Here is an 18,567-nt window from a genome sequence, read left to right as displayed (position 1 = left end):
TCACGACATTTGTTTTTGCTTCTTAATCCATGTCAAGTGCGTGGTTTACGTTGGACGTAATCAGTTCAATCACCAAAATAGTTCCCTTCCTACGGAGGAAACAAAATTAAACCCTCATATTTCAAATATAAACGTCAAAGAATAAATAGATTGAATATAGATTGAATATAGCACAATGTGACACAGAACATATATGTAAAGATGGAAGAAAACTCAGTTCCGCGTAAGAAAAACGCAACAGGTTGCGCCAAAGAAGGCGGAACCGAAACCGGAAGTCAGCACAAGGGTATGATCTGTGGCCACTGAGCTCTTTTCTATGCTAGCCTTCGCACTCGGCTACGGTTTTGTGAGTTGGGGGGGATGGGGCCGTGCCGAGGATGATCGACTCCAAATATTTAGCAAATAGAACAATTTCCCTACTTGTATTCCCTTATTTTGTACCGAACTACTTTTCCACCACGCATGACTTTCGCTCGGAATTCGCCGACGTAAAGTGGAGTATTTTTACGCCCACGACAGAGGTTTAAAAGTCGACAAAATGTATCCCACTGCTGGAGGTAAGTGGTACGAGCTAACACGAGCGTCGGCTAAGTCACAGCTAACAAAAATGAACACAAGCGTCAAGATTTTCGGCTTCTTATTTCTACTTAGCAACGAGTGAACTTATTAGTTGTTTGTTTGTTCGAGCTAGTTCACGCAAATCATTGAAGCTCGGCTCAGTGTTACGTGCAGCAGTAATTGGGGAGCAAGCTTAGCGTGCAACAACAAGCTGCTGTTAGCCAAGTTAGCTTCGAGCCTACCTCGTTCTCCGAAACTTGGAATCTTCCAAATGCTAGTTTGGTTCTCGATGTGCAATAAAGTATCGTGATTATCCGTAGGTGAAATATTAGTTAGCGTTCACCACATCAATTATGATGATTGTGTATCGCAAATAAACTTGGTTTGGAGGAATATTTAGCGCCCGATCGTGCCATCTAATCTCATCAACAATTTTAGCTGAGGTAAAGATGTAAATACGCTTATGTTGCGTACACTTTACTAAAACCACGTGTCCAGTTAGTGAGTGCATTCGTGATAAATAAAGGTTTAGACTAATTGGGTGGCGGAAAAACATCGCAGTTATGCAGTTAGTTATAGTTGACCTAATTAGTTCAGAAGGGTTCTGCATTATGTTATGCTTTTCCACTTGAATGATTATCCAGCATATGTATTGTTTTCAATTGTTTCAGAATGTTTCCTTAATAGAGGCATAGTTAGTCAGTCATTACGTTTACATTTAAGTCCATGCACTTCTACATTTAGGTTATCTGGAGGGGAATGGGTGTCTCCCTCTTCTTCAGATTAACATCTTGTTTTTGCCCTTCTGGCCTCGCATTGATAACAGATACGCTCATTAATGTATTTGTACACCTTGTATATGTATTATATAAACACAAAAAAATCTATTTAATCAAATTATTAACGTTTTTTTTTTTTTTTCTTGTTTAGCTACAGAGATGTTTGAGGGCCCACGTTCTTCTGGGTCGGCTAGCTCTGGTAAGTTCCTTTCAGTTCATGCCTTGTCCGGCTACGATTTTTGTAAATAGACCTCGCAATGTAGTAGAATGCAATTTTCAAATTTTGAAATCGCAAAGGTTGCAATTTTGGAGCGGGAAGAACTGCTTCTTGTAGGTCAGATGTTATGTTTGCTTTCTTTTTTATTTTATTAAGTATGTTTTATTTACCGACATTTAGGTAGTGTCTAGATAAGTCCAGTGCTTAAGAAGTGTAGTTCACATCTTGACATATTCTTGTATCTTATAAAATGAAAAATTGAATTGGTAAATCCACATATATGTTTGCATTATTGTAGTAATCACATTTATGATTTACTGACTTGTTTACACCACACTTGTTTGGTAGAATTTTCTGAAGTTGTTGTATTGAACGCTTAAAATACTGCAAGTCAAAAGTGTTTAAAGTGGAAATCTACCCAAACATATTTTTTTCAATAATATGTTCCCAGCAGGAGGCCCACTAGTTGAAACACCGCATTTTGATTAATATTATATTTGTGGAATATGAGTTAAGCAACAAAATCCACCCCGTTTAGCCTTCTCTGGGGGCGGCTATTTTGTCATTTCTGCTGACTGAAAATGACATCACAACTGCTCAGGGGCACAGGTAACGACCAATCACGGCTCACCTGTTTTCTGAAGCTGAGCCGTGATTGGTCGTTACCTGAGCCCTGAGCAATTGTGATGTCATTTTCAGTTGATAGCAAGCGACAAAATGGCTACCCCCAGAGATGGCAAAAAATGGGTGGATTAACTCTTACTCCACAAACACAATATTTATCAGAATGCCCTGTTTTAACTAGTGGGCTTGCATACAACATAATCTTGAAAACTATGTTAGGGTTGACTTTCACTTTAAATTACAACTCTAATTGAATTAAATAAACTGTCTTTCATATCAATTGCTGATTCATTTGCCATTATTTTAGCGTAAATTTAATCCAATAGAGATCTATTTAAGTAAAAAAAAACTACATAGGATGAGGACCTGGAAAAAATAATCACATTACATCGCAATCACAATATTGAGGAAAAGTCATTGCAATTAGATTATCTTTCAAAATCGTTCAGCCCTAGTATGTAGAACTGCAACTATGAGAGATGGGTTGGTTTCAGGTTTTGCTGGGCCAATCTTTTGTGCTAGCAAAAACCTAAAGGCGAATTTCATGCAAACCAGTCAGACCGCTATTTGACAGAATAATTATTTTGTGCCATTTAAAATTGATATCTCCAAAGTTCATCACATTCCATTCTGTTGCGCTGGTGGGCTTCAAAGTTGTAATTTCGACACATTTTTCCCTAGGGAAGAATATAAAGTGAAATAATTTCTTCCTACCCCAGTCTGTCGCAATCATAATTTTAGTTCTATCTCTTTTTTGTTTTGTGTTGTTTTTACATTGCTCTCTTCAATTTATCTGGGCGTGTCACATTTGCAAAAAGGATGCCTTCATTTTCATGCCAACCTGCTTGACAGTGTGTGTAACTCATGACACACTTGCCTGTTGAGGTTTAAAAGCGGCGGTCTTATCATGACTGTCAAAAGAATAGCAGGCATTTAAGTTAGCTCAAGTCTTGTGAACTGATTAGAAGAATTCAGCGCCCCAAAACAAAGTTAAGTCAAGCCACTACTGACCAGTGTAAAAGCAGCATTGGATAACGCTCTGTTATTTTAACTTTGTGTTGCTTTCTGTTATAGAGCCACCCTCATCCCCAGTGCCAGAATATGTGTTCAAGCCACCCTCAAGGCCAGACTTTGGCACCATGGGCAGGACAATCAAGCTTCAGGCCAATTTCTTTGAGATGGAAATCCCCAAACTGGAAGTGTACCATTATGACATTGACATCAAGCCAGAGAAATGTCCCAGGAGGGTCAACCGGTGCGTACGAGTTTGTGCTGGCTAGTTTTCAATGATGTTGTCAAAATCCGAGGGGGATAATTTGTTTGATTTCCCCCTCCCCTCACCCCTTTCAGTGAAATTGTGGAGCACATGGTCCAGCACTTTAAAACCCAGATCTTTGGGGATCGGAAGCCGGTGTATGATGGCAGGAAGAACCTGTACACAGCCATGCCCTTGCCCATAGGCAGAGACAAGGTTTGTCAGTTTTGTACGACGTCAAGGATGTGCTAGAATTTATGACTTCATATCATCCGCAGGTGGAGCTCGAGGTGACCATTCCAGGGGAGGGCAAGGACCGCAGCTTCAAAGTCTCCATCAAGTGGGTGTCGTGTGTTAGCCTACAAGCTCTCCACGAGGCGCTGTCAGGACGGCTACCCAGTGTCCCCTTTGAGACCATTCAAGCCCTGGATGTGGTCATGAGACATTTGCCCTCTATGAGGTACCGTACATCCCAAAATGTTATTTCTGATTCTTAGTGCTCGGAATGCAAATCACAATTTTATTTTCGTCATGGTGAAATTTATTTAGTTTGAGATCAAAGCATGGGCAGAATCGTCAAAAACAATTATTGACCACAGCACCTTCATAGTCTAATTTGTCTGAGTTGCCAAAAGCTGTGCCTTTAACACTCAGTTTTGATTGGAGCCATCCATTTTTTTTTACTTTTCTTTTGCTAGGTATACTCCAGTGGGTCGTTCGTTCTTCACTCCATCAGAGGGCTGTTCCAACCCGCTGGGTGGTGGCAGAGAGGTGTGGTTTGGCTTCCACCAATCTGTCAGACCTTCCCTTTGGAAAATGATGCTCAATATTGATGGTAAATTTCCAATGTCATTGTCCTCAAGTCCTTTTTTTGATGTAACTTGTGAATCAAATTCCCTTAAACATTTTTTTTTTTTGTAGTTTCGGCCACTGCGTTCTATAAAGCTCAGCCTGTAATTGAGTTCATGTGCGAGGTCTTGGATTTCAAAAGCATTGAAGAACAACAGAAGCCCTTAACAGACTCTCAAAGAGTTAAATTTACCAAAGAAATTAAAGGTAGTGTGTCTTTTTTTTTTTTTGTAAACAACTTTTTCATATTTCTCAGCGTTTACATGGCTTTGAATCACAAATCTTGACACGATTCCTCCTTGCAGGCCTGAAAGTGGAGATCACTCATTGCGGACAGATGAAAAGGAAATACAGAGTGTGCAATGTGACCAGAAGACCAGCCAGCCATCAAACGTAAAAATAATCTTGGATTTCTTTTGTAATCCCCCTCTACTGTGTGTATACTTGCTTAAGTATTTGTGTGCCAGAAACCCAAATATAATCCTTGCCATAGCAACAGAAATGCAGTGAACCCTTGCAGATCCTTTTTTTGGGGGTTGAATGTATCCTCAGCTTCTGATATGTATACGTATGGATCATAGAAAAAGTCAATTGTGTGTCATGGAAGTCTTGTTGTGCTTTCTCCCCCCCTCCCCCGTCAGGTTCCCGCTGCAGCAGGAGAACGGCCAAACTATTGAATGCACCGTGGCGCATTACTTCAAAGATAAGTACAAACTGATGCTGCGATACCCCCACCTGCCGTGTCTCCAGGTGGGGCAGGAGCAAAAGCACACCTACCTGCCTCTAGAAGTAAGCAACCACCAACGTCGCAGAGCAGAAGTTCATCCACCTGCTATTTTTTTCTCAAGCCTGTTGGTGTGTTTCCAGGTATGTAACATAGTTGCAGGACAGCGCTGCATCAAAAAACTGACAGACAATCAGACCTCCACAATGATCCGTGCCACTGCTAGATCAGCACCTGACCGTCAGGATGAAATTAGTAAACTGGTGAGTGCTTGTGAAGTAAGTGATGCATTTCGTTAAAGCATGGGAGCTTCTAGGATTTAACTTAAAGCGACAATGTGTAGAATGATCATTCATTTTAAAGACTCACTATTCATTTCAATGATATACAAAAAAAAAAAAGCTCTATCACATCAACATAATTATTTTTATATAATCAATCGTAGGTGAAGTAATCTCTAATTATATTACATAGGGCGAGCCTCCCCTAATGGAGGCTGCCATGTTTCGCTGCCATCTTTGTGCTACAGCTACTCGAAGTAGACAAACTTGGCGAACGTAGTTCCTTAGCATCATGACTACTGCCCGTGTAACAAATGCTGATGGCTAGGTTTTGCTGCTTAACTCACATTCCACAAACACAATAATCAGAATGCTTTGTTTCAACTAGTGGGCCTCCATAGAACATATTCTTGAAAAAATATGTTCGGGTTGACTTCCCGTTTAACAATGTTTAAAATATTAATTTCTTATCAAGCATAGCCTAATATTCTGAATTAATAACATTTTTTAAAAAATTTGGTGTTCTTTTGTCATTTATAAATTTGCTGCTTTTGCTGATTTTAGATTTTTGTCAAGGTACCGTTTCGGTATCGAGATACATTATGCAGGTATAGTATCGAAGTCAAAATATTATCGTGACAACACTAGTGCAGAGTTGAGTAAACGTGCCGCTTCTTTGGTGTCCAATCTCGAATTAACTTATTTTTTTCTCCTCATTGAGCAGAGAGGGGTGGGTTGAGTTGCGCCCGGTGGAGGATGGAGGGAATAAGACAAAACCTGTACAAATACGATTCCTTTTTGCTTTGTTAATGTGCATTGTCCTAAAAAAAAAACGATACAAGCGAGTACTAGAAAGCCCCAAGGACAACATGAGTAGTTCATGGGTCTTTTCTAAAAATAGCGCACACAATGGTGGGACACTGAGACTTACTTAGAAAAATTAAAACAGAAGAAGAATGTTTATTCAAACTTAACAGGGCACACGTTTATTCTGTACCAATCTATGTTTAAAAATAACATAGATTGTGTTCAATGGGAAAAAATGCTATTTTATTTTCTCCAAATAAAAAAAAGGGTAATTTTTGAGCTGTAATTTTAATACCGTGGTATATTTGTCATGGCCCAGATCGGCACATACCTAGTTAAAACAATGAAATAACTCAAATGATGCAAAATCTCCGCCTCGAAGCTTCACGGTGATCATTTTCAGTGACGACAATTCAAGATAAATTTGGGATTGAGAACTCCATTGTGAACCCCTTCGAAAACACATCCCTGCTTGTGTCCAGATGAGAAGCGCCAACTTCAACACCGACCCATACGTTCGCGAATTCGGAGTGATGGTGAGGGACGAGATGACGGAAGTGAACGGCCGTGTCCTCCAAGCACCCTCCATTTTGTATGGAGGCAGGGTATGTCCATCAGCAGTTGTAAGTACAGTGATTGTTTAAGATGGCTTCACGGGAATATTGTGACATCGCCGATTTTATTATCATTTCCAGAACAAGGCAATCGCCACACCAATCCAGGGTGTATGGGACATGAGGAACAAGCAGTTCCACACCGGCATCGAAATCAAAGTGTGGGCCATCGCATGCTTTGCACCACAGAGACAGTGCACTGAACTCTTACTTAAGTGAGTCACAACAATGGAGCTTTTGTATTATTATATACAGAGGCATCTTTTTCTGAACTAGTTAAAAAAAAAAAAAAAAATCCTCTGTTTAGAGCGTTCACAGATCAGCTCAGGAAGATCTCCCGGGATGCAGGCATGCCCATTCAGGGTCAGCCTTGCTTCTGTAAGTACGCCCAAGGCGCCGACAGCGTGGAGCCCATGTTCAGACACCTCAAGTACACATACCAGGGACTCCAGCTCGTTGTGGTCATCCTACCAGGAAAGACGCCCGTCTACGGTGAGGGATCCAGCAGCCACTCCTTTCTACTCCTCGCTTCAGTGTTGTGTGGTCACATTCAATTCATTTCTATTGTAGCTGAGGTAAAGCGCGTTGGAGACACAGTCCTCGGCATGGCCACCCAGTGCGTGCAGGTGAAGAACGTCCAGAAGACGACACCGCAGACTCTCTCCAACCTCTGTCTGAAGATCAATGTCAAGCTGGGTGGCGTCAACAACATCCTGCTGCCTCAGGGAAGGTCAGTGGAGATGCATCTTGCTACAGTGGTACCATGGTTTAGTACACCAACTAGCGTTTTTTTTTTCCAGTTGCATGCCACTGGGGCTGATTAATTAAATTCAAATCAACTTCAGAATGTAGAATGAATACAGTTTTCAAATCACATAGGCTTTAGTTTGAACCCCCCAACTCTGCTTCATTTCGGTTGGTCAGAAGGCTTTATTTAACTCATGCTATCCCAATCACATATTTATGTCATTTCACAATGGGTCTGAAAAAGTCTGGTACAGAATGAGTTAATTAGGTATACATGTTAATTGGGTATATTTTATTTATTTATTCTTTAAGTGCCTAGATGAGTTCATTGCTTAAGGAGTGCTGTACACTTTTATTCCACAGTCCACACATTTATTTGCTTTATTGTCGTCAGCTTTTTGACTTACTGACTTATGTTTGCACTACACTTTGGTTTGGTAGAATTTTTTGAAGTTGTCGTAGTGAACGCTAAAAAAAGTGATAGTCAAACTGTTTAGTAATGTACCAACTCTAGTTGAAACAGATAAAGAAAAGTTCATATTAATTAATGGTTCATTTGTTCTTGTTTTAGAGTAAGCCTAATTTATAAGATTAAAAACATGTACAATACATTGGATGCTCTTTATTGTAATACATATTAATTTATTGTTATAAAATAAATATAAAGGTAAATATATGCGATGGGATATTTGCGACTTTGGAAAAAATAATCGCATATTAAATCGCAATTACAATATTGAGGGAAAAAATGCTGATTAGATTGTTTTTCAAAATTGTTCAGCACTTAGAGGCCTCTGTATTCCTGTGAAATATGGTTGAAATGAAATGCCTAAGTACACTAATATTTCTGTGCTTTAGCTTATGTGTCTGCTTGAATATTTTTTTTAGGCCGTTGGTGTTTCAGCAGCCTGTCATCTTTCTCGGTGCTGATGTAACTCATCCTCCTGCAGGAGATGGAAAGAAGCCCTCTATTGCAGCAGTAAGAAACGTCTCAAAGTTTGCACTATATTCATGACTGACTAGCTCACTGGACCACAAAATTGTTCTCCGCAGGTTGTAGGTAGCATGGATGCCCACCCCAGCCGATACTGCGCCACCGTTCGGGTGCAGCAGCACCGACAGGACATCATCCAAGACCTTGCCACCATGGTGAGAGAGCTGCTCATCCAGTTCTACAAGTCCACCCGCTTCAAGCCCACCAGAATCATCTACTACCGTGATGGCATCTCTGAGGGCCAGTTCAACCAGGTGATGCACGGCCCAGGCGTAATACACAAAAATGAGTGGAAAACATTTCAATTTTGGATTTTTGGTCGAATTTTGTGCACCTGCAGGTTCTTCAGCATGAACTGCTTGCAATCCGAGAGGCCTGCATCAAGCTGGAGAAGGACTACCAGCCTGGTATCACCTTTGTAGTAGTCCAAAAGAGACACCACACCAGGCTGTTCTGCACAGACAGGAACGAGAGGGTCAGTATTGTCTTTCCGCATGCTAACCTTGAGGTATTTTATATCTTTCAGCATAAACTGAATGAATGAAAAATGTCTTGTTGCTTTTGCGCAGGTTGGGAAGAGTGGCAACATTCCTGCAGGCACCACAGTGGACACCAAAATCACTCACCCATCTGAATTCGACTTCTATCTTTGCAGTCACGCTGGCATACAGGTAAAATATGATTTAACTCAAGATGGACTGACCACCACATTTATTAACCCGTTTTTACAAGCAAACGTATACACAACGTTATATACACTTTAAGTACCAGTGAATTCAAAACGTTCCAATCATTGTACAATACAGTGTTGCAAAAATTAGTTAACTGGTGCTGTAGAGGCCTGCTGTTTTTCAAATACAAAAGCATGTGCAGTATTTGAGGAAGACATGATGATAAAGTGGGAATTTTGGGAAGCTATTATTAAAGCTATGTAGTGTTGATATGACAAGGCAAATATCAGAGTACAATAAACCCCCTTCCATCGCGGGCTCATGGTTTGCAACTGTAGCTATTTTTGATTAAAAACATTTTTTGCTCTGCCCCACACTTATTTTGGATCTAAATCCACTGTCGGCCACTAGATGGCGGCACACGATTATGTTTGACAACGTGAAATTTGGGGGGTGAAACCGTGACATCAGGAAGTATTTCAAGCCCAGCCTAATTTGAAAGATTATTGTATGCAAAATACTCTATGTTCCTGCGTTTTACACCTACAGAAAGCTACGGCGGCTGTAGTTTCATTTTATGATGTATTTGGGAATGATTATTGATGTGAATTGTAAAATTATTTTGTTATTTAGTTAGTTTGGAGGAAAAAAAGGATTTGTTTTGGACCAATGCTCTCTGGCTGCTTTGCAAAAATACATGGTGTAAAAAAAAAAAAAAAGAAAGAAATTGACTGCATCCGTGTGCGTGTTTTGGCATTTCTGTTTTTAACGTCCCACTGCGAGGACAGAAACTGCATCATCACTGTCCCGACTGTGCAGGGTACCAGCAGGCCGTCTCACTACCACGTGCTCTGGGACGACAATCACTTCTCTTCCGACGAGCTGCAGGTGCTCACCTACCAGCTGTGCCACACATACGTGCGCTGCACCCGCTCCGTTTCCATCCCGGCGCCCGCTTATTACGCCCATTTGGTGGCTTTTCGCGCCCGCTACCACTTGGTGGACAAAGAGCACGACAGGTGAGGATGACGACGGGCCGTTCGCCATCGCGTCCACGGCCCATCTTTGCGTCTCACGACCACTCCATATGATATTCACTCCCGGATTTCTCACTTGTCAGTGCCGAGGGCAGCCACACATCAGGTCAGAGCAACGGGCGTGATCAACAAGCCTTGGCCAAAGCCGTTCAGATCCACCAGGACACCCTGCGCACAATGTACTTCGCCTGAGACTGCAGGCCGCCGGGATGGCGTGGGCGAGAGACCCCCACTGAGGGAACACACTACCCCCTTTGCTGTCCGGCTGTCAGCTGTGTGCTTTTACCATGTGAGATCCCTATCTAAAACACCTGGCAGGTACCCAAGCCTAACCCACTCTCTGTAAGTTGCAAAACAAGTCCTCTTCATGGGGTTTGAGTTATATATATATATTTGTATATCTTGTGAAAAATATGTCGCAGAGTATGAAAGGAGTATTGTTATTCTACGTGGTGCTTTATGAATTAGGAGAAGCACCTCACCTCCCTCTCTTATTTTTTGAAATCCTGTTTGAGGGGGCACTTTCATTTGTTCCTCGGACACACATTATTGAACAGCCAATCACAGCCAAGTGCACTCTCAAGAAATGGGTACTTTAATCCAGATGAAAGTACTTGCGACTCTCACATCGGGCACTATGGAAATGATGAAAGTGCCATTTAGAGACCACATTTGATCATGTTTGTTTTATTTGATCCACACCTTTTTTTTCCAGTATTTGTCCCCGATGACCATTCTATGCCAAATCTGGGACAATTAACCAACTTGAATCTTGATATCAACTCTTGAACCAACACTTAGAATATTCCAGGGCTCTTAACATTTTCATAGATTTAACGTTAGTTGTCTGGTTTGATTATTTTTTTTCTCGCAACCCAACGGCCGTGCTGAAATCATGTATTGGGACCGGTTCCCAGAAAACATCCCCTTTTTTTTTTTTAAATGTACTCTGAGCCGTGTTTATAAGACGCACGATGTACAAATCAATATAGGGAGCAGAAACACTTTTTTTTGCTCCCTTGTCTTTTTATAGAATGTTTTTAATTTCAAACTTTCTAATGAATATGCATGTAGCCAACTCCTGTTTTAGAAACTTAGACACGTGTTTTTTTTTTTCCTTCCTTGATACACTTTAACCAGTACTCTATTTTGGTTGTATAAATATACAGTCTATATATACAGTGTATATGAGTGGAAGCTGCAGTGTCTTTGTCAGAGGAGGACCTTGGTGTGGCGTTTCCATAGCGATGCGTTCGGTAGAGTGGTCTGAAAGCTGCAACATTTTCGAGATCAAATTCCTTCAAAAACAACTGAAAGCATTTCCTCCTGGAACCGAAAGGAGTTGTCGCACACAAGCATTGTTTTTATGCAAATGACTTTCTCTGAGTCTTTTTATGATGTTGAAAATGAGCTATATTTTGTATAAATCTTCAGTGGAGACTGCCGAAACAGATTTTTGAATTAAAAAAAAAAATAAAATGAACTGGCCCACACATAATCTAAAGTAACACTATTTGTGTATAGAGTCCAATGCAAATATTCTCTTGCCTTTCATGACTGTTAACAGTCTCAAGTCATTCTAGACATTTTCTATTGTCCACTTTGATCAAGTTTAAGATAACGAATGTCGTCTCGAATGGAGTGGATGTAGTCCCAACTTCGAACTATGCATTGTTTTTAACCACGAGATTTAGCAGAGAGGCTTCTCGCCTCAATCTGGAGTTTTTATAGATGTAGATTATCGCTTTTAGTAGTTTGTAATCATGTCGCTTTTAGTCGCGTCGCTCTTTTGTGTGGTCCGTTGTAACTTTGCCGATTTTTTTTATATAGCGTGACAATTGGGCCTGCTCTCAGCCAAATAAGATTACAGATCCTCTCAAGATAAACATTCAAAAGACACGGAAGCACAAAAAGAATCCTGTGCGAGATGTTTTCACTGTAAACCACCTCACTGGACCCGCCCACGCGTTTTGGTTGTTTGTTTTAACACGGGACGTGTGGTTGGAATACTAAAGAAAAAACAATTGAGACTTATTCTTCCCATCTTACTACCAGAAATCCGACTGACTGTGTTTGCGGGGCATTCAGAACACCACGTACTTGATATTTCCTGTTGATGTCAATATTGTACTTCTTGGTGCTCGTCTCAAAGCGTGTACACGTGGATGCACTTTTGATAGCATAGCATTGATGTGAGCTCCAGTAGGTGTTTGTGTGTGTGTGTGTGTGTGAGTGAGAGAGAAATGGGAGTCTTGGCCATATTATGACACTGGTGTAATTGTATGGAAATGGCCTTGTGTTCTACCTCTTGTTACCTGTTCAAGTGTTATGGTAACATCACACTGGTGGCCATTTCTGCATAATTGCCCCTGCTATTAATCTAAATGGCATTGATTTAATGTTTTTCTGGAGTCCTGGTTTTGTATACATGGTGGGTAACACGCTTTGTGTTTTCATAGTTCATAACGCGGAGCGGGGTTGTGTTTTTATTTCTTGAAGGGGGCTTTAGCATCGAGCTGCACGACCAAATTCTTGAAGTGCGTCGCTACTCGCACGCAGCTTTTTCTTTTATCGATTATCTCTATGCACCAGTGATGTAAAAGTCGTTTTTTTTTTTTTTTTCTTTTGACGCCTCGATCTATTTGTACTCGATTTACGACAATACCAGGTAAAATCGAGATCATCAGCAGACAGTGAAAGTCAATGAAATGGATGTTTTTGAGGTTAGGTTCAGAGCTGTTTGCTTGTCTGGTTCCCACATACAATCATGCCTTGTGAGTCATTTTGAAATTAAATCTCTGGATCAGTGTGTTCGGATTGTTTTTTGGGGCTAAAACGGATAGCCGTGTTGGTTCAGGCTTTTGGACTTGACTCATAGTCCGGTCACAAGTAGCTGCTGTCTTTCTGGGTTCCACTTCAGGAGTAGTGATAGTGTTGTGTGTCAGTTTCCTGTTGTTGGGCTGTCTCATTTACACGTGTCCCAAGTCTTCTAAAGCCACCTGTTTTACATCAGTAGCCCCTTCCGCACTGCGTTTGCGCAAAATTGGCGCATCACAGGACAATACAACTGGAATTTACCTGTGCCTTTCAGACAGAACCCACCAAGGCGCCAGGACAACGCAGTGTATGTTCACAGTTGTTTCGATGCAAAATAAACGCTAGAGCAAAGTATGTGTCAGATGGTAAACAATACATCCAGACAGTTCTTTTTGCCTCTTTTATACCTCTGAGACTAGGTTGGAAAACACAAATTTGCAAGTTGACTTCAACCCCCCCCCCCCCCATTCCTTATCGTTACCTTTTACGCAGAACAATGACCAGGAAGAGTTTTGATGGGCAGTGTGAAATGTCTCTTTCCCAAAAGGGTTTGTACTTGTTTGTCTGTCTTGGTGTTTGACTTGACCTACTACTATACCAGCACCTTAAAATGCCAGAACGTAATCGCGTTTTCCTTTAAATATTTCAAGTCCAACCTTTGACAATGTTTGTTTTGCACTAAAACAAGAATGGATTTTGTAGCTTTTTTGCAGCATTTAGGATCTTCATCGGGTGGTGGACGAGCTTGTTCGTATTCAGAAAGAAAGCAGTAAGTTGGCTTCCGTCGCCGAGCAGGCCCAAGCCGAAAAATAGCCTTAGTCCGATAGCTACACACAAACATCCTGCATTTTTCACAAATATCCTGATGCCTTTTGAAATGTTAAGTGTGTGGTTGCATTGCCATTATGGCGGCAGAGTTGGAGAAGTTGAATTGGCACTGATGAGCTCGATATCTGTAAGGTCCAAACCGCATAGAGACCAGAAAACGTATAGTCACTTGAGCCACATTTTCACCTATAGTTCAGTTCACCGCGGTGTGGCTCCCGACAACTTTTCAGAAATGCCATTGCATTGTTAGCGCCAACCAATCCCGGACAGCATAGTCTCTCGATCCATCTCACACAAACTAACCGGATTGTCCGACAGCCACAATACTTGACCTGAAAATTGATATGATAGTGGTCGCCGATGAAACCATCATACCAACGAAATTCCATGTAATTCACTAATTTTAACACGGAAGGTTTATACAACTCACCTTCCACAAACATACCACTGTGTCAGGCGAGATGGGGCGGATAAGATATTTTGGCCGTAGCGGAATGAATACAGACTTGAACTGAACCGTACTCTGTGGAAACTGAGCTTTACTACCATAACATGTTCGCTAGGGATGGGCATTTTACTACATTTCCTTGACCGATTGTGGGTGAAATTCTTCATTGTCTATAACTTTAAAGGGATGGGAGAATTTGTCCATATGTCCTGAACTCCTGTTTTGATGCCAGTATTGGACTTGAGTAGAGTAGTGCCGACCGGAGCGGAGATATGCGTAGATCAGGCTCCATTTCCCATAGCTGACCTAATGTTGGTCTTTAGATGAGTGATCTCTAAAGATGCATTAATATGCTACGGCACACTGGTTGGGAATCACTGATCCAGACCACAATTTAGTTGATGAGATGAACAATATATAATGTATTATTTCTGCCCATCCCTAAAATTAATATACCCTCTATAGAACCTCCAAATATTCGCTCTTAAGCGTTTCCAAAGTCACTTTGCCACTATCCCTTAACAGTATTGCTTTGGCGTCGTGTTGAAGTGAGTTGAGGAGGTGCTTCATTTAGTGCTTTGTCGCTCGCCCTCTGGTGGCATCCATAAGCAAGCACAGTACATCCCTTTTTTTTCACTGTACTAAGCTACAAGCTTTCAACCTAAAATGAACATGATAATGAGAAACCATGCGTGAATCAAACAAAATGGCAGTCGCCTGATTAAATGTGTCATAGCTTTATAAGTTTACCGACGCCGGGGCTGCATACATCCTATTATGATTTTTTTTTTTTTTTTTTTTTTTTTTTTTTTTTATCATTATTTACATTTCGCATATTTTTAACTTAAATGCACATATTCACCTTAGTTGGACTGCTTTGGGTGTCCCCTAACTCGGACAGACAGACCAACGGGCTAACATAAGCTAATTGAAACGTCATTTCACTATAGCAGCTCTTTGTCTCTGGTAGAAATGTTCATATGGACAAGAACATTTGTGTTTAGCATTCCAGCACACTAGCAGGCAGGTTTCGACTGAAGCTAGGACGTCTATATATCAATTAGGTGCCCAAACCATTACCGTTGGATAGTCGTGTATCTCCTCTCTGTGCTAGCGCTATTACGCTACAACCCATTTTCCTCGCTCCGGGTAACAATGAATGTATTTATAGCTCCTTTGTGGTTTGTTATATTATGTCGTTTAGCCACCTTTTTACATTTCTAATTAGATTCTTGTGTATGGCCTATTTTTGTATTCTTCTCGGGATTGTTCTCTTTATTTTATTTAAAGGTGTTCTTGGTTCTTAATAGTAATATTCATCTTTGACTAGGTGTCCCCTTCTTGCAGAACTACACAGCACGTTTTCATGTTGTTTCGGTGGACTCCCACAAGTCCCGAATTGATATATATATATATTTTTTTTTTCTTCGGTACAAGCAGTTTGTATGTGTCTGATGGTTGTTTTGGTGTGGTTCTGAGTAGCTCTTTTTAGATGTTTGGCCTTGTGATAGTTAGCCTGCAGTCGCAATACAGCTGCCCTCTTAAAAGCTTTTCCCATATTTCTGTTCACGAGTCACTCTCTCAATATATTTTTATTATTACATTTGGTGATTGTATAACACCACAGCTTTATTTCCTGTCTGAGTGAAACAGCACAACTTGTCAGAAACTTTCCAGAAGCGTCATTTTAGTCCACCCAGTTCTCTAAACTAAGCCACATGGTCCTGCTCTGTTGCTCGCCTGGTTGTGTTAATGGTCGGCTACAACTTGAAAAAGCTATGCCAGGAAAAGATCTCTGCAAGACTTGGAGGGTTTTTTTTTTTCCATTTGTATTTTAAAAGCATTTTAAGAACATTGTGGCTTCTTCTTACCAGCTTGGGGGAAAAATAACCTACCTCAGAGCGTAGTGTGGTGCTAGCTAACATATTAGCCCTGAACAGAAACAAAATCCAAAATTGTAGTGAATCGATACAAGTTCATATCATGTGCGAGCACTGTTAGATTGAGAAGCAAAGCACTGACTATGTTAAGGGACCAAATTTCAAGGGGTTGTGTATCATAGAAGGATGATGGATTTACACTGCAGGTCTAAGTGCCCAATTACCTTTTTGTGCCACTTATCCAACATGGCTGTGTTTTCACTGACAAAAGACGTCAAATTGCGCAACTCCACAGTCCTCACCTAACAAGCAAGCAATAAATAAACAATATTTTGACCATATTTACTTGTCTATGCTTTTGCTTTAGTTCAGATTTACTGCACGGTCTTCATTAGATTTTTTTTGTATTATTGTGCCACTTGAAAGCAAAATATCGGAATTGTCACTTGAACCACGCAGTGTAAATCCCACCAGTGACTTGAACATGAAGAGTAATAGTGTGACTTTATTCATTAACAAACTACACAAATACTAAAAATCTCTCCAGTGTACTTATGTTCTATCGCTGACCAATGGTGTTTTTATGAACTGACCCTTTAATATGCAAATTCCACCATACCGACCTGAACTGACTGCTTGGTAGAAACGGGGCTTAGTTTGTTTCTGAGTTTCCAACCTGAAATCTTTAGGCGCATCGTCATCCGTTCATCTTGAGGCCTTTCGGGTACAAGTCAGTGTTGCTAACCGTTATCTTTTTTGGGGGGTTTTACCACCATGTTAAAAAAAAAAGAGCTTTCCTGCCGCTACAGTCCAGCCAGTACTGCAATAAAACATTTCTACCCACTACTACTTTCCACAGCCAAGCAATCCGTCGTAACTCAACGAAATGTCCACGAGCTTGTCATAACTGATCACTTCTCCGAGTCCCGCTGCCGGTCTGCCATTTTTATTCCCCGAGATGCGGCAATCTGGCCCATATGTGCTGCGTATAGATCGATCAGTATTTGTGTTTTGCACTTTTGAAGCAGTCTCAAACCCGGCCCGCTTGAAGTCGGCCGCAAAGTAACGAAAGAACTGTTGAGGTATTTTATCAGTAGGAAAATGACTTTTCTTCAAATAAAATTAAAAAAAAAAAAGGTTGAGATGATTATATATACATTATATATAGATCTATACATCCATTCATGAAGTACCTCATAAGCCTGATATATGCTGCATTCACTTATTTCTTTAGTGTACTTCAATATGTCCAATAAAATTCTGATTTTTTTTTTTTTCCACCCCCTTGGGGAGGTTTGAATTGAATAGGCTGTGCCGTATTTTTCTCGTTGGATGTTCCCCAGTTTTCCATCTTTGTAAAGCAACATTGTCTTAAGATAGCCTCCTGAAGAGTTGGTTGGCGTACACTGTACATTTCACCTTTGACAACGATCAGCTCTACTGCAATTGAGCCATTGAGAAGAGTGGGCTAATTTCATTTTGTTATTTTGCAGGAAAATGATTAAAGATTGTATGGCTGCTACCATAAAGTGAAATAAAAATATTTAAGATTTATTACAATATTGGTCTAAGTCCAAACATCTGTCAAATGTATCAGTATTTCATTAGAGATGATAAATGACATTCACTTGGACTTAAATGCAGATATATGGCCACCCAAGCTAAAAAAAAAAAAAAAAAAAAAAAAAAAAAAGGGCAGAGTCCAGTAATGGGCTATTTTGATGAAAAACAGCATATTCAACCTTGATGTAGACCAGTATTAATCTTAAAAAAAAAAAAAAAAAAATTGCCTTCTCCCGATTCATTTCTGCACTTAACTGAAAAACGACAACAATGGCGTTAGCCGACTCTTGTTCTCAGTGATGATCCACTATTCAATTGTGCATTTTCCTGTTCGTCTCTCACTGGTCCCTTCTTATTTCTACATCAGCCATAACACAGAAACTGACCAAAGTCAGCCCGCGCAGCCATGTGAATTCAAACCTCCCTTTATTCGTGTGTTCTATTGTATTATCTTCTCCCTTATTTAAACCGTGACATGCCAAAAGTGAATTTGCAGTCATTCCTATTGTGGTTTAGGGAGGGAGTGGGTGGGGGGGGTCTTTATATTTAGCTGATTTTGAATTCCTTCATCCACTTGCTAAGCTCCTTTATTTTTCTTTTTGGGGTGTTGTAAAGTTTGTAAAGCTTTTGATTTTTATCTTATGTTCCCTGTTTTGTTTTGGGTTTTTTTTGTCGACATTTACGCTTACAGAACACAAGATATGCTGTAAAACCCCGTTAGGACACAATGTGAATACGTATCACTTCATGTAGTTCTCTCTTTGGCTTGACTGTAAGTTACATTCATTAATAAAAAAAAAACATATTTGAAAAAATATTTAATGTTGGGATTTCCTTGCTGTTGATTTTTGCCGTCATTTTGATGCTTCTATTA

At 40.5% G+C, this 18,567-nt stretch overlaps 1 protein-coding gene across 2 annotated transcripts; it reads left to right on the top strand.

Moving 5' to 3' along the window:
• Positions 1-312: 312 nt before the first annotated feature.
• Positions 313-18,510, top strand: ago2 (argonaute RISC catalytic component 2). 2 transcript variants are annotated; one of them, XM_086014439.1, is made up of 20 exons: positions 313-557; positions 1,489-1,536; positions 3,253-3,433; positions 3,529-3,649; positions 3,712-3,893; positions 4,132-4,268; positions 4,355-4,489; positions 4,588-4,675; positions 4,924-5,071; positions 5,150-5,269; positions 6,577-6,699; positions 6,790-6,923; positions 7,016-7,200; positions 7,279-7,438; positions 8,344-8,434; positions 8,509-8,703; positions 8,790-8,924; positions 9,019-9,120; positions 9,940-10,139; positions 10,241-18,510. In XM_086014439.1, the coding sequence occupies exons 1-20, from the start codon at positions 539-541 to the stop codon at positions 10,347-10,349; spliced, it is 2,613 nt and encodes an 870-aa protein (XP_085870565.1). In that variant the 5' UTR covers positions 313-538; the 3' UTR covers positions 10,350-18,510. The 2 variants fall into 2 exon arrangements, with proteins under 2 accessions (XP_085870565.1, XP_085870564.1); XM_086014438.1 differs by having other exon boundaries at positions 6,577-6,717.
• The last annotated feature ends 57 nt before the right edge of the window (positions 18,511-18,567 follow it).

Source organism: Filicampus tigris, chromosome 18 (assembly GCF_054856515.1).
Source record: "Filicampus tigris isolate MCC_2025a chromosome 18, RoL_Ftig_1.0, whole genome shotgun sequence".
Taxonomy (NCBI): Eukaryota; Metazoa; Chordata; class Actinopteri; order Syngnathiformes; family Syngnathidae; genus Filicampus; species Filicampus tigris.
Note: the sequence above shows the minus strand (reverse complement) of the source record. Positions and strands in the feature narration are given on the sequence as shown.